Source organism: Terrapene carolina, unplaced genomic scaffold, assembly GCF_002925995.2.
Source record: "Terrapene carolina triunguis isolate 2854851 unplaced genomic scaffold, T_m_triunguis-2.0 Scaffold136, whole genome shotgun sequence".
NCBI classification, from domain to species: Eukaryota; Metazoa; Chordata; order Testudines; family Emydidae; genus Terrapene; species Terrapene triunguis.
The window spans coordinates 15,153,726-15,168,241 of NW_020664487.1; the positions used below are offsets into that span (position 1 = coordinate 15,153,726).

The 14,516-nt window shown below is 51.2% G+C and overlaps 1 protein-coding gene across 1 annotated transcript in view; it reads left to right on the forward strand.

Moving 5' to 3' along the window:
- SRP72 (signal recognition particle 72) overlaps positions 1–13,197 on the forward strand; it is a 46,300-nt gene extending 33,103 nt beyond the window's left edge. The window contains exons 10-19 of the mRNA XM_026653343.2: positions 1,594–1,722; positions 2,938–3,010; positions 4,458–4,522; positions 5,370–5,465; positions 6,654–6,757; positions 7,652–7,729; positions 8,519–8,656; positions 9,299–9,336; positions 10,142–10,301; positions 12,862–13,197. Of these exons, the coding sequence (XP_026509128.1) occupies positions 1,594–1,722; positions 2,938–3,010; positions 4,458–4,522; positions 5,370–5,465; positions 6,654–6,757; positions 7,652–7,729; positions 8,519–8,656; positions 9,299–9,336; positions 10,142–10,301; positions 12,862–13,042 (1,062 nt within the window). The 3' untranslated portion in view covers positions 13,043–13,197. The remainder of the gene's footprint in view (positions 1–1,593; positions 1,723–2,937; positions 3,011–4,457; positions 4,523–5,369; positions 5,466–6,653; positions 6,758–7,651; positions 7,730–8,518; positions 8,657–9,298; positions 9,337–10,141; positions 10,302–12,861) is intronic.
- Positions 13,198–14,516: the final 1,319 nt, after the last annotated feature.

Here is a 14,516-nt window from a genome sequence, read left to right on the forward strand (position 1 = left end):
ATCTTTTTGCTGAGGCCTTTTGATAATCTGGCCAATTCATATGGGTGCCTAAATTGGAGATGAGCATTTAAAAAATAAAAATCTGGCCCATAATGTTTAATACCTATCAGGGAAACTTCACGTGACTATCCTGGTAAATGTATTGTTTATTAAAATCGTATTAACTGGGTATGTGCAGATTGAGAAGAAATTGTGCATTGCTCTATAAGAGGAAATGTGCATACTGCTGTTCTTGTTAACAAGGACCAATAATATCCATTGTCAAAACAAAAACACAGGAATAATGGATTTGGTACTAATATCGGGGTCCATGAGCTCAGTGCTTTGGATGGGTAAGCTTTATAGAAGTCTAAATAACTAACAAAAATACTGTCTGGTTTCTAGACCACAGAGAGCTACCTGTGCAGGCACTTCATGGGATTACACACTGGCTGCTGATGGCAGCTTTCAGTGTGATCCTGTAATGAGGGAGATTCTGAGGCACTCTAGCAAGAAATAAATGCCTGGAGCTGTGTGTGGGCAGAAACTGAGATTTATCCTTTGTCTGTGACAGAATCTGGCAGAAGGGGTGCTCTGGTCATTTTCACCTAGTTCCCCTTCCATTTCCAGAGCTCTTAATAAAATCAGACCCCACCCCTCTATGTGTGTCTAGCTCCTCCCTCTCCCACACAGACATTCTGGTGGGGAAAAAAGGGAAAACCTTTGAGAAAAATTCATATGATGGTGGCTTGCACAGCACCTCGCTTGGAGAGTCTCTTCCCAGATAATGTGTTTATTACTGCAGTAGCACCTACAGGCTCTGCTGCTGATTGAGCTAGGCACTGGATGCACATAACAGACTGTCTCTGCCCCCAAACTGCTTGCAGCCTAAAGCTTGGTCTACACTGTGTGTGTGTGTGTGTGGGGAGGTGCGGATCGATCTAAGTCACGCAACTTTAACTACATGAATAATGTAGCTGAAGTTGATGTACTTAGATCTACTCACCGCGGTGTCTTCACTGCGGAGAGTCGACTGCTGGCGCTCCCCCGTCTACTCCGCCTGCGCCTCTCGCTCTGGTGGAGTACCGGAGTCGATGGGAGAGCGCTCGGCGGTCGATTTATCATGTCTAGACTAGACGTGATAAATCGATTCCCCCGCTGGATCGATCCTGCGGGTAACGTAGACAAGCCCTAAGTGTCTAGGCAGCTGTAATAAGCTGGCAGGAGGAGCACAAGGGGGCATCGAGGAGGTTTTGTGGCCAGTGTAGTAACAGCTGCCTGCGCACAGAGATGTAGAGGAGTGCAGTGTGATGGCTGTGGTGATCACCCACAGGCCCTGCCATGTGGGAGTCGTGGGTCGGAATCTCCTGGGGCCAGTGACTTTACCTGTTTGCACAGCCTCTACCGCCACCATGTCCCATTCGCGGCTGGGGCCTCTTGACACTCCTGCAGTATAATCTGTTCCTCAACGGACGGGGCAGTGTCTCTTGCAATCAGCTGATGGCAGGCAGTGTCTGGCCCCACTAGCCCCCTCGCCCTGTTCTCTCTGTGGGGTTTGCACAGTCGCACTGACTGTTCACTAATACTGAGGAAAACGTTCCCTTGTGTCCTTAGGCAGATCAGTGCCGCAAGCTGTCAGCAAGTTTACAGTCCCAGAACCCCGAGCACCTGCTACCTGTGCTAATCCAGGCTGCCCAGCTCTGTCGAGAGAAGCAGCATGCGAAGGCAATAGAGCTCCTACAGGTGGGTGACTGATCTCCTCCTGCTGCTCTGGAGAGTGGAGGGCTGTTCCTGCACTGGAACCTAACAGATGGAGTTGGTACAAGGGGCAATTAATACTGCAGCAATGGAGGTTAGCTCAACCACCTGCAATGGTCATTGCGTTGTATAATGAGTGTGGCTTACGCAGGGCTCAGCAATGACTGGTCTGGTTGGGAGAGACACGTACACGCCCATGCTCTGATCATGAAGGGTGTGTTCTTTCTATAATGGGAGAGCCCCACTTGGCAAATGACCCCCTTCACTATGGCGGGGGTGCTAGGGCTGCTTTTCCTCCCCATAGGGACCTGGTGGGTGCTAGTGCCTGGCGCTGTGCTCCTCTGGAAGGCAGGAGTTCACTTCTCCTGGCCTCTCATCCCAAAGGGTGGTGTCCACAGCCCTCTCTGGCCTCGTCTACCTGCACAGGTTGCACTGGTTTACTTAAAATTGGGGTTTAAACTGGTGCCAAAGACTCTGGAGACACTTGTTTCAGAGTGCCCTGTTCCTAATCAACTTCTGCTAAACTGAAATAAGCTGGTTTTAAATTGAAGTCGTGTTCACATGGTACTTTAAACTGGTTTACTTAAACGGGTGCGGCTTCCTCATGTAAACAAGGCCTCCTCGGTCCTGGTGTCAAGTGTCACCTGGCGTGCTGCACTTGACTGCTGCTTGCCTAGAGGGAGCAGCTGCTGTGTGCAGTGAGGGCATGGACCCTGGGACTGGCTTGGGCCTGGTCCACACTAACCCCCGACTTCGGACTAAGGTACGCAAATTCAGCTACCTTAATAACGTAGCTGAATTCGAAGTACCTTAGTCCGAACTTACCGCGGGTCCAGACGCGGCAGGAAGGCTCCCCCGTCGATGCCGCGTACTCCTCTCGCTGAGCTGGAGTACCGGCGTCGATGGCAAGCACTTCCGGGATCGATCCCAGAAGATCGATCGCTTACATCCGGACCAGGAAGTAAGTATAGACGTACCCTTGTGGTGGAATGGGGCGGCGCTGTGGGAGGAGTCACAGACCATGGAAGCAATTCAGGACTCTGTGTGGAGTGGTTCCACTCGAACTGGCTCCCTCCCTGGCTATTCAAACGACACAGTCGAGCTTTTCTTTCTGAAGTTGGTTTTAAAACGGGCTCAGGCCAAGGCTGACGCGCTGTGTTCATGAACATGCTCATACGCCCTTGCGTCTCTCGCTCTCAGGACTTTGCGGAGCAGAGCCCTGCCGACTCGGCGCAGATCAAGCTGACGATGGCACAGCTGAAAATCGCTCAAGGTACCAGTGCCCTTTTGTGTTGGGAAATGCTTGTTTAATGCTAGGTAAAAAAACCCAATTCTTTGTCACTGGTCTTAGTGTCTGGAGAGCCAGACTGAGAGTGGCCTCTTGCTGCTGTGAGCCCCAGCAAGGCAGCTCCATCCAGGGTGGGGTTAGAAATACTTTCTCAAACACTGCGCTTCACAGCCCTGCAGGAGGGCTGGGACAGCATCTCCACGCCTCTCAGTGAGCAGCATTAAAGCAAGCTGTCCTCTGCATTTGGCCAGAACCATTTTTCTCTTGATCAGTTCTTGGACAGGGCTGCCCCGTCCCTCTGATGTCTGTGAGAGGAGTTACCAGGGGAAGGGGTTGTAATTAGGGGATGGTACCTCTTGCCGAGGGGGTGCCCTATGGAAATCAGCGCTCCTGCCTGAGCCTGGCATTGTCCATGCATTGTGGGGGTTGTGTGCCCCTAGGGGCAGGGCCTGTGGAACAAGTGCAGGGCAGCCCTGGGCACCGTGCTGACAGCTGGCATTCAGCACATTACAATGGGCTGATGTGACCTGAGAGAGGGAGCAGGACAGCTGGGCACCGAGGGTCAGCGCGGGCGGCGGGAGGGGGATTTGTATTAATGTGGCTGGTGCAGGATCGACCCTTTCCTGAGTGGCCGCAGAAGTACATACAGGAAAGGCTGGGGATCTGTGTATTGAAATGGTTGGCTGCTGCTGACTGCATGTCACTCAAGTTTTAAAGTTCCCCTCAAGCTACCTCAAATATGCACTACCCAACATCCAGTACTTGGCATGGGCCGTGCTCCATTGTCGCCTGGCAGCAGGGCCTGCAATCAGTGGGACTATTCAGGAGAAATAAGAGGGCAGGATCTGGCCCCGCAGTGCTTGAGGGGGGAGAATGGGGAAGGGGGATCAAAGCACTTCCTGTTGGCCCAGCTTTGCTCCCATTGAAGCTTGTGATAAAACATGCACTGGCATCAGGCGGAGCAGGCAGGCCAGAGCTGACTGAGGTTTGTTCTGAAATACACCCAGCTGCTGGTGCTCCATTCCCTCCCGTAGGGAAGTAAAGCATTGCTGTCGACCCACTGCTTCTAGCATTGGAGCTGAGGATGAGCCCTTTGCGTGTGGTAGCAGCCTTGGGCGTGCTGCAGACCAAGGTGGGGAGCCCAGTAGGTGCTGGGGTTGCTGCCAAGGCTGTTTAGTCTGAGGATGAGAAGAGCACTGGTAGGACTGACGTTTCTTCTCCATGAACGGCCAGTGATTGTGTTGTCTTAACAATAATAGTGGAGAAAACCTCTTCAGCAGCTGGCCCTGCAGGCAGAGGAGTGTGGTGGCCGGTTGGTGTATGCTGACTTCCCTAGGGACACTGAGGGTAGGGGGATCCAGGATGGAGAACAGAGGCAGGGAAAGCATTGCTGTGTAGTTTAAAGTGCATTATTCTCCCTTCTTTCTCTAAGGCAGCGTCACCAAAGCATGCATCATTCTGAGGAGTATAGAAGAGCTGAAGCATAAGCCAGGCATGGTGAGTGGCAGTTAACAGACACCATCCCAGAATACCATCATCCTTTTCATGTTCCTTCCCTGTTCCTGTTTTCCTGTCTCCTGAGCTACTCCTGGGCTGAGATTCAGATCTGGGTGCCCAGCGTTGGTCTTAGTCTGCTGGTCTGCTTGCACAGTGCGGCTTGGTTGCTGAGATTTTTGATACACAGCATTATGCCTCAGAGTAGATGTTAGACTTTAGATAGCTCACTTATTGTGGTGAAAGCCAGCCAGACAAAGGGTAATAACTTGCATCAGAGTCCCCCAACTTGTTTTTAGAATGGACAACTTCCCTCTCATTCACAGTTGCATGGACCTGCCTCCCTTTCCTACAGCACTCCCTTAACAGCCCTTAGGCAGCTACAGTAATTGCTTGCCCTGTAAGCAATGTTGGGAAAGTACCAAACACATTTTTAAGCTGCTTTATGTGGTGGTGAGCAGCAGAAAGGAAGGAGGAGCTGGTAACGTAAGACCTTTCAGCTCCCACCAGGGCCCCAGAAGCAGCAAGCGCCCTGCCGACCATCGTGGTGTTGAGAGCACGGTGTGGGAGCCTTGGCTTTCCCAGTTCAGTGATTCTCTCATCCTTTATCCTTCATTGATTGGAAACCTTTTAAACAACAGTTCTCCGGGGCTGTTTCGACCATTGCAGTAACGTCCTGGCTGTACTGGGGAGGTGGCTGCTTCAAAATTCCATTGGAGCAGTTCGTTCTGTTCCCTTTTTCTTCAGCGATTCTTTTAATAACATGTTTACATGAAAAGTATCTTTAAATGATCACTTACAAGTAGTGCCCGTCCCTTGGCTGCACGCTGACTGTTGTTGGGGTTTGCAGGTGTCTGCGTTAGTGACGATGTACAGTCATGAAGAAGACATTGACAGTGCTATTGAGGTCTTCACGCAAGCTATCCACTGGTACCAGGAATACCAGGCAAGTAGATCAGGGCAGACAATACATTTGAGAGTTGAAGCTACTTTTTGTCCCTTACTAACTTGCTGGAGACCAGCTCCTAGCTCCTACCTGTACATCGACTGGAGAGGCAATAAGCGGTCTCCTTGCCAACGTCTCGCTACGGCTGATGAGATGCTGGGGGGCCAGGGACATTCTACTCCATGTCTCCCTCTCTCTGTGACCTGGTGCTTGCACCAGGTTTGTCATTCGGACCAATGGCAAATCTGCAGTGTGGAGAAAATGGCAGACTCTCTTTACCAGCTCTTCCAGTGCCTGTCAGGTTATAGATTCTGCAGGCTAGCAGAGGGCACCGCAGTGTTGCCCCTCTTCCCGTGTTGACACTGGAGGAGCAGCAGTCAGTTGGCTTTGTGCACTTACTTGAGAAGGAAAAGCTTGAGCAGGAGAGCTTTTAGAGGGGGACACTGATTCCAGCCTGGCAGCCTGCTGGCTGTACTCAGTTAATCGGAACGTCTGGCCGCTGAAAAGAGCCACTTGGAGTCTGTCTGATGAGCAGAGTGATTGTTTCATTGGGGGCCCAGTAATTAGTTCCTGGAACCTGGTTATTTTGAGGCTGGATGTAGCAATTATTTCAGCAAACAGTGAATTGCCAGAAGAAGCACGAGCCCCATGGGAAGTGTTCTCATAAAGCTGCCTTGGCATTAGCTGTTTCCCATGTTTCTCTCTTCCCTAGTTTTCTATCAGCAAGGACGCTTGGCTTTTCAAAATGCGTCTGCCTGCACTTGTTCCCCACCTTATGATCTGATGCCGTGACTGGTCACTGGGGAAATGGCTGATGTCCTAAACCAGGCTGTGACTACAGGTTGCAAATAAACAGCAGCAGCAGATGACTGTTAGTTTTCCGTGATCGTCAGATGCTGGCTAAAATGCCTGTCCCCTTCCCATTTTCACCCCCTCCTCCCAATTCTGTTGATCATGGGCTGCTGGCAGCAGGTGGGGTTAGGTTTAAAGCCACAGACTGCCAAGCCTGTTCCTCAAGGAATGGGGAAGAAATTCCTGCGGCTCAGTTCTCCTTCCAGATCACTTGGGTGGGGAGTGTACGTTGGTCTGAGCCGGTCCCTAGTAACATCAGGAAGCAAAGCAGCCACATCAGTGACTTGCTAAATGCTGTCAAACATGTCTTCATTTGAAGAACCTTGTGACTTGCAGCCAAAGTCTCCAGTTCATTTGTCGCTGATAAGGGAAGCAGCCAACTTCAAGCTGAAGTACGGGAGGAAGAAGGAAGCGATCAGCGACCTGGAAGAGCTGTGGAAGTGAGTTCAGGGAGGGGAGAGGGATATCCTGTTTTCCTTCTGGACCTGAGCCGTGGTCCTGCTGTTTTGTGCACTGAAACATGGGCAGTGCCTGGTCCCTGTGAGGACTGCTCAGGGGTTCTGGAGCCAGATAACGTGTGAGGCAGTAGTTCCTCCTTTTAGACATTGTAAAGGGGCTTCTGGTCAAAGCTGTGCTCCCTGCCCCACCCCTTGGATGAAGTAACTGCCACAGCAGGCCAAGCCCCACGATCTGTAGGAACAGCTCTCTTTCTCTGTTGTGGGTGCTTGTGCGTTACATCCTGATAGAAGCTGTCTCTTTCATGTTGGATGCCATGTCTTCTGTCCCCAGCCAGCACCCATTCCCTGTGGGAGGAGTTCCCCAGTCCATATCTGAAATTCATATGAACCCCCAGGCCCTTCTTGATGTTGGCACATTCTGAGGACTGATCTGCAGCTCTCTCTCCTGTTGTGCGAAAGAACAAATCAGCCTGTCTGTGCAGTCTGAGCTAATTGTGGAGAGAAGCAGAGGCAGTGTGGGTTTTTTGTTTTTTTATAGGGATAGAAGATTTTCGTAGGAGCAACCTTTTAAAAAAAAAAAAGGCACCAATTAAAAAAATGTAGAATAAGAAAATGGGTAAGAAAAATGACAACAGGCCCTAGATTTCCAGGGTTGTTGGTGGCTGCGTGGTCCCTGGGGAGAGGCTAGTCAAAGTGCCTGGCAGTGAACATCCTGCCTTGTACTCGATCAGCGCCTGCTATTGCACACACGGAAAGCACCTGCCTGGGGCTAGCCAGTGCTGGGCGGGGTGGTTAGCTATAGCACACTCTGGGCGTGGCTCGTGTTTGTAGAGTGTTTAGTGACCTTCAGAATGGTCCCTTCTTCTTCTCTTCGAGGCAAAACCCCAAAGATATTCATACTCTGGCCCAGCTCATCTCCGCGTACTCCCTCGTAGACCCCGAGAAGGCGAAGGTGTATCCTTTGTGGTGGTGACGGGGCTTGCGGAGGGGAAGGGGTTTGCTGTCCCTTCGGTTCCCAGAATGTTTTCCTAATGATGTCATGAGTGTTAGGAATTTTTGAGCTGCTTCAGGACCCTTCCAACAGGGACATCAGGGAACCTCTGACCCTGGGGAGAGCGGGAAGGTCAGAGTGCAACTCCACATTAAGGATGGGCTTTTCAAAAGCACCTAAGTGAGTTGGGTGCCTAGCTGCTATTTACTTCTAGTAAGATTTGGGTGTCTGAATTCCCTTAGGGCTTTTAAATCTCCCCTTGGCCCCCCAAAAGCAATGAGAACTTCAGTCAGTTAATGATGAGCGAACAGATCAGTATGATCCAACTTTTTGCTGTGGTATTTTTGTCCTATAGTGGTAACATGATGTACTTTCCCACCGAATCGTTTGGTATAACTCTTCTTATAATAGCCAATTCTTACCGCACTTCCCGTCAGGAGCTCTCAAAGCGTGTTACAAAGGAGGTCCAGGTCATCACTTCCGTTGTACAGATGGGGAAACAGGCACCTAGAAGGGAAGTGACTTGCCCAAGGTCACCCAGCAGGCCAGTGGCAAAGCCAGGAAGAAAACCCAGGTCTCCTGGGTCCCTGTCTGTTGCCCTCTCCACTAATTCACTCTGTGTGTATGGATTGGAGCTGCTGGTTAATCTCCCTGGGACAAAGATGGGGTTTGAGTTGCTGCTGGTGCCTCCCTCCCAACTCTCTTTGCTGAATGCATTCCTGTTTCCATTCCTGAGCTCTGCCCCTCGACAGCCTTAGCAAACACTTGCCCTCGTCGGACACGATGTCTTTGAAAGTAGACGTGGATGCGCTTGAAAATTCCCCCGGGGCTACGTATGTTCGGAAGAAAGGCGGAAAGCTCACTGGAGAGAACCAGCAGAAAGAGCAAGGGTAAAAAGCATCTCTCACGCCCATCATTCCCTTCCGTGGGCTTGGGGTTAGAAAGCACCTGCTGTGTGGATCACCTCAGAGTTTCAGGCCTGTTCCTCCAGCCACCCTGCAAATGGTCTGACCAGTCGAAAAGCAGGCTGTCCCTTAGAGTGTCTATAGGTAACTCCGGGAGGTCCAGAGGGGGACAGCAGTCGTCCCGATCAGTGATGCAAAGGAAATGTCCCTATCAGCAATGCAGAGGTGGGCAGCAAGGCCCTTGTGAAGCCAGAGCCGCGCACATCACTACAGTGAGGCCAAGCATGGTCTGGGGAACATTCCCTCACGCTGGGTTCTCGTGCATTGGCTTGTGGAGCGTTTGCTGGCGGGCTGCAGAATGAAACATTGAGCCGGGGAAATGGGGGTGTTTTGGGAGCAGGAGTCAGGGTCTCTTACAGACTGGTCTGCGGGGGAAGTAACTGGAGATCCATTGCCCTAGGGGATTAGAACCGTTTCTCTGAGACTGGTGTCCTTTCCTCCTCACCTCTTCACTTCTTTGAAAAAAGAGACATTCCTCTCGTCCCAACCCTGGCTCCGCGCTTGTCAGTGCGTTCCAGGGAACCCACTGCGGCACTGTGATCTTCTTTCTCCTCCTCCCTCTTTTAGGCAAGGGGATGTAAAGAAAAAGAAGAGGAAAAAGAAGGGTGAGTTGTGTGTGTTTGTCGTACACCGTTGCTGTCCTGATAGCAATCAGTTTGCAGCCTCGGCCACACCTTGTCATCTGTGTCCTGCCCCCTTCCCTGGTAACATTCTTTAAACTCCCGTCCAGCGGGATCAGAAGATTGTGAAAACTCCAGGCTGTGTTTTGAGGGTGGGGGGAGTTAGGTGCCCAAGTCCCATAAACACTGAGTGCTTCATTCCCTTGGTGGGGAAAGGGGAGGGTTTGGAAATCCCACCTGTAGAGTTTAAACCACCTCTTTTAAAGAATGACAGGTGGCTGCTACATGCCCTCCCTCACACCAGGTCACTGTGCTTCCTGCCTAGTACTGTCTCTTCAGCCTCAGCTGCTGGGTTCAACATAAAATGGGAAGTGGCCAGGCCTGAGCCCCCTCTATTCCCATTGGCGTCAGTGGATCACACAGGATTGGGTCCTAAACAAACCAGAACCCCTCTGATTTCCAAGCCTTTGTTTCCTGACAGTATTTCCCAGAGGAGGAAAGCAGCCTGTCAGACTTAGTGCGTGCAGCTGCGCCAGCGAGAGGCGCTTCGTTTGACTCTGCACCTTGGAGGCTTAAGCTTTCTAGAGTCACAGATTCCAAGGCCAGAAGGGACTACCCTGACCCCCGGTATAACACAGGCCAGAGAACTGCCCTGGAATCATTCCTTGAGCAGATCTTTTAGCACAACATCCCAGACGGAAGGAAGATTACTTAAGCTTCATATCAATGTGTGGGACTTTTCTTCACAATGTCACGTGATCTCCACTTTTTTCTCCTGACGGCTGTGCAGGAAAACTGCCTAAGAACTATGATCCCAAGGTGACCCCGGACCCTGAGCGGTGGCTGCCGATGCGAGAGCGCTCCTATTATCGCGGCAGGAAGAAGGGCAAAAAGAAGGATCAGATTGGAAAGGGAACCCAGGGAGCAACGACAGCTGGCACGTCTGAGCTGTGAGTAGGGGTTGCAGAGAACAGTGCTTTGTAATTACACAGTGCCTCAGGCAGCAAACACTCCTCAACTGCTTCACAAACATGGCCTCCAGATCCCACTGAGACTGGTGAGGCTCATCCTCTGGTTCTCACAGTGCATTGAGCCTGATTTATTTGCTCTGTAGATTGTCAGCTCCCCAGGGCAGGGACTGTATCTGTAGTTGTCTTAAACTGAGCACATCGTTAGTGTGTGGCATGAGTCTGGCGTACGCCAGGCATAATGCACAAAGTATACACTGGCAGAGCTTCATCAGTCATTAAACACAGTAGTTCTTCAACAGTTTACGGCTGAATTAGGCAGCACTTTGGAACAGGATAAGTGAAACATCCTTATCCAATAGCAAGTGTGGGAAAACTTAGGTAGAAAGAATTACATAAGAATATTGGAACGGCCATACTGGATCATCCAGCCCAGTATCCTGTCTTCTGACAATGGCCGATGCCAGGTGCCCCAGAGGGAATGAACAGGCAGGAATCATCCAGTGCTTCATCCCGTCGCCCATTCCCAGTTTCTGGCAAACAGAGGCTAGGGACACCATCCCTGCCCATCCTGGCTAATCGCCATTTACGGACCTATCCTCCAGGAACTTACATAGTTCTTTTTTGAACCCTGCCTTGGACTTAGCTTAATGGTAGAGCTGCTGCAACTTTTCCAGTAGCCTTTCCTTTGTGGCGCCCCGGGGTGGAATGAATTCTCTCTCTCTCATCACACTCATGTGTGTATAATATGGGCCTAGTGTGAAATGGGCAACTTATGGCTAAATCACTTCTTAGTGTAGCTGATTACTTTAGAAAGGATTGAAACTATTAAGCTACTACTAGCAGTTAAAAGCAAACGGGAGTTGTAGTTCCTCTTAACCCGTATGGTACTGGAGTCACTTGTGAACAAGTTGGCCATGGCTCTGATTGCAGTCTGGTGAGGTGGGACTCACAGCTACGCAGCTGTCGCCACCTGCAAATCACAGGCTCAGAATTTGTACACAGGGCAGAGGCTTAGCAGAAGTCAATGGTTATTTTTTGTTGTTGTGACGTACGTACATCAATTCTTACTGTTAAACATTTTGAAATGTATCAATTTTATTTTTTTCAGTGATGTGAACTGAAGGGTTTCACCTTGTTTTTATTATTATTTTTCTATTTGAATGTTCACAGTCACAGAAAATTAAGGTGGAGGGTGTCAGACAATAACTGTGTAGTGACCCCTGATCCCAGCAGGGGAAAGATGTGGGGAAGGCTGAGTTCCTGGCAGGGCAGAGCAGAGACTGAGAACAGGAGGATGAGCTGGTGGCCGTGGGGCAGGCCACCTTGCTGTCTCCAGCTCCAGGGCAGTGCAGAGAGCCTTCTGCAGCCCCACTGTTACAGCCCTGCTCACTCACTCACTGTCTGGGAGTGCGGGAGCTATCCCTGGGCAAGAGCCATTCAGCAGCAGGGTGGCCTCCTTCGCAGCCAGGGGCTCGTCATTGTCCTTGCAGGCCTGGCTGGGGGTTGCTGCTTTGCCCCATCAGAACCCCAGTCTTCCCCACACCTGGGGCCTGCAGGGATGGGATACCCAACGGTACGTGTCATCCGGTTGATGCTCCAAAGGAGAGGTATGTTGGGGTTTTCAAAAGTGCCTAATGGAGGTAAGTACCCCTTGACTTTCACCTGATTCCCTTGCACCCTTTCACGACCCCAGCCCAGACAGAATGAGGGACCTGGTGCTTTGTCCTTCGTTAACAAACAGGTGATTTACGCTACCTGAGGTTTGGGTGAAAAGGTCCCTTCAGCCCAGAATTTGTCTTCTGCAAGCTTGTGCCATTCTTCTGACATTAAATGTTCTGATTTGGAACCAAAGTGTGTGCTGGTTGCGGTTTTCTGGAGCTAGAGCTAGGATGCAAATCACACTTCCTAAAAGTTTCTTGGCTCCTGTCTTCTTCCCTTCCTGCTTTTCAGGTGTACCACATGACATGCACGATGAACTAGAAAGGAGACTGTGCACACCCTTCTGTTCACTTTTACCAGAAGTGAGCTCAGCTGCTACAGACTCTTCAAAGCTCCTGAGCATGATTCTGTTTGCATTGAACTCAGTAAGAATTGTGCACTGGATGGGAGCTCAGTGCTGCCACTTGCAGGGCCAAGCAGGGAGGGGCTGGGTTATGGCAGGGGAAGCCCTGGTGCAAACAAACCTCCCCGTAACAGTGCAGGCAAGAGAACAGCAACAACCTGGCTTCTGTTGGGTTTGTACTGCTCGTCTGCATTTCCCGGAGTGTGAGATTTCTACTTTGTGTCTGAGTAATTTATCCATAACCTAGACAGTGTGGTCACTTCAGTTGTTGGGCTGTAATTCCGCAGCTTTAAAAGCAAATCCCATGGGCATAAGGCCAATTGCTTTTTTATCTGTTTTGGAGTCTAAATTAGTTTCCCTTTGATTTCTGTTCTGGGCAAGGAAAGGGAAAATGTTCCTCTCTCTAGCAGCGATGTTGGAAGTCCCCCAGCTCTGGGAGGCACTCCTAACCCGGCGGCGTTACCTGTCTCCCTGCAGGGATGCCAGTAAGACAGCAAGCAGCCCGCCTACCTCCCCCCGGCCTGGCAGTACCACAGCCACGTCCTCCGCAGCCACGAGTAACCTGATCCCCCCCCGGCACCAGAAACCTGCTGGCGCTGCAGCAACCAAGAAGAAGCAGCAGCAGAAGAAGAAGAAAGGAGGCAAGGGAGGCTGGTGACGAGAGCGGCTGCCGAGCTGGCCATGTGAGGGACTGGAGCTCTCTGCTGTAAAGTGCTGAGAACAGAATAAAGGTCAGAGTAAGAAGCAGCACAAAGTCACAGCTTCCTTCACGCTGTCTTGAAAAGGTTCCTCCTGGGCTTTGTTTCCTCTGCAGTGGGAAGGGAAGGGAAGGGAAGGTTTTCCTCTGCCCATCCCCGCTCCCTTTCCTAACTCGCTGCCCTATGCGTCCCTCGGTTATTTGGGGGGAGGGGGAGGAGGCTTATGGTTCATTTTCTTACTGAGTCAGGCTGTTGTCCCTCCCGGTGTGCCCGTGGCCCCCTGCGGCAGTTACACTAACACAGGATATTTCCCCAGTGCTGCTTACAGCAGAGAATCAGCTGGAGTGATGAGTCTTGACAAACATGCCACATTACTGGCCTCCCCACAGGCCCTTGCTGTCTCTGGGCTGCCTGACAAAGCCCTCACCTAGGTGACAGGAGGGCAGACATTGGACACGGAGCCTATGGGCTGCTGTCTGGAGGCGGCTGTGCATGGCGGAAAGGACAGTTCACTATCACTCCATTTTGTGTCTTGAGTTCTGGAGAGCCACATTCTTAAACGTGTCAATTAAGAACAATCGGAGGTTGCGTGGAGCAAGGTGCAGGCGACCTGTGGCGCCTTGGCACGGTCTGTAGGCTTTGATTTCCTCTAGCCAAACAGAGCGTGTGAGAATGCTGCTTTGTTAGCAGATAACACTGGCCTTCAGGAGCGCTGCGTGTGTGAGCAGCCCACGCTCTGCGTTCTGGGTTCTGTGAGGAACAAACTCTTCTGGAATGAGGTGGGGCATTGGAAATGGTGCACTTCTCCTCTGGGGTCGGAGTGCTGAGCTCTCTGAGCATCTGCCCTGTGGTGTCTGGCATTGGAATACTTTGTTTTCAGGGTCTGGCCATGTCCAAGGGACACAGTCCAGATTTCAGCCTTCATATGTATTATGACCTGTGTGGGTGCAATCTTCGAGGGTTTAGGAATATGCAGCAAGATGATGTAGACAATGCCTCATGGCCTGCTTCTCCTGCTGTCTTACTGATGCACACTCCTGTGCCAGCCTAAAGCCCCTGAATTGTAAGATGGTGTCTGGGGTTTTATTCCGATATTTGTAGGGATAGCGCACTGGAATGTGATAGCCACTACGGGGGCACCAGTCGCACTCAGCTCCTTGCGAAGAAATGAGCATAGGAGTTGGCTCTTGGGGGCCCCTGGGCTGGTTAGGCTTTCTCCGATCTGCTGTGATGGTACCTCTTTAAGGATGGGAGTCTTGCTTCCTCCACATTTGTGGTAGCCGTTAACTCTATGTGATTGAAATAACGAAGCCTGGCAACCCCAGACTGCCTTACAGACAGCACACTGTACATAGACTGGTGCACAAGTGTCACTGGGTCTGCAGGCTGCAGTTCAGATGGCCAGGCCCGCTAAGCTGGGATGGATTTATTGCA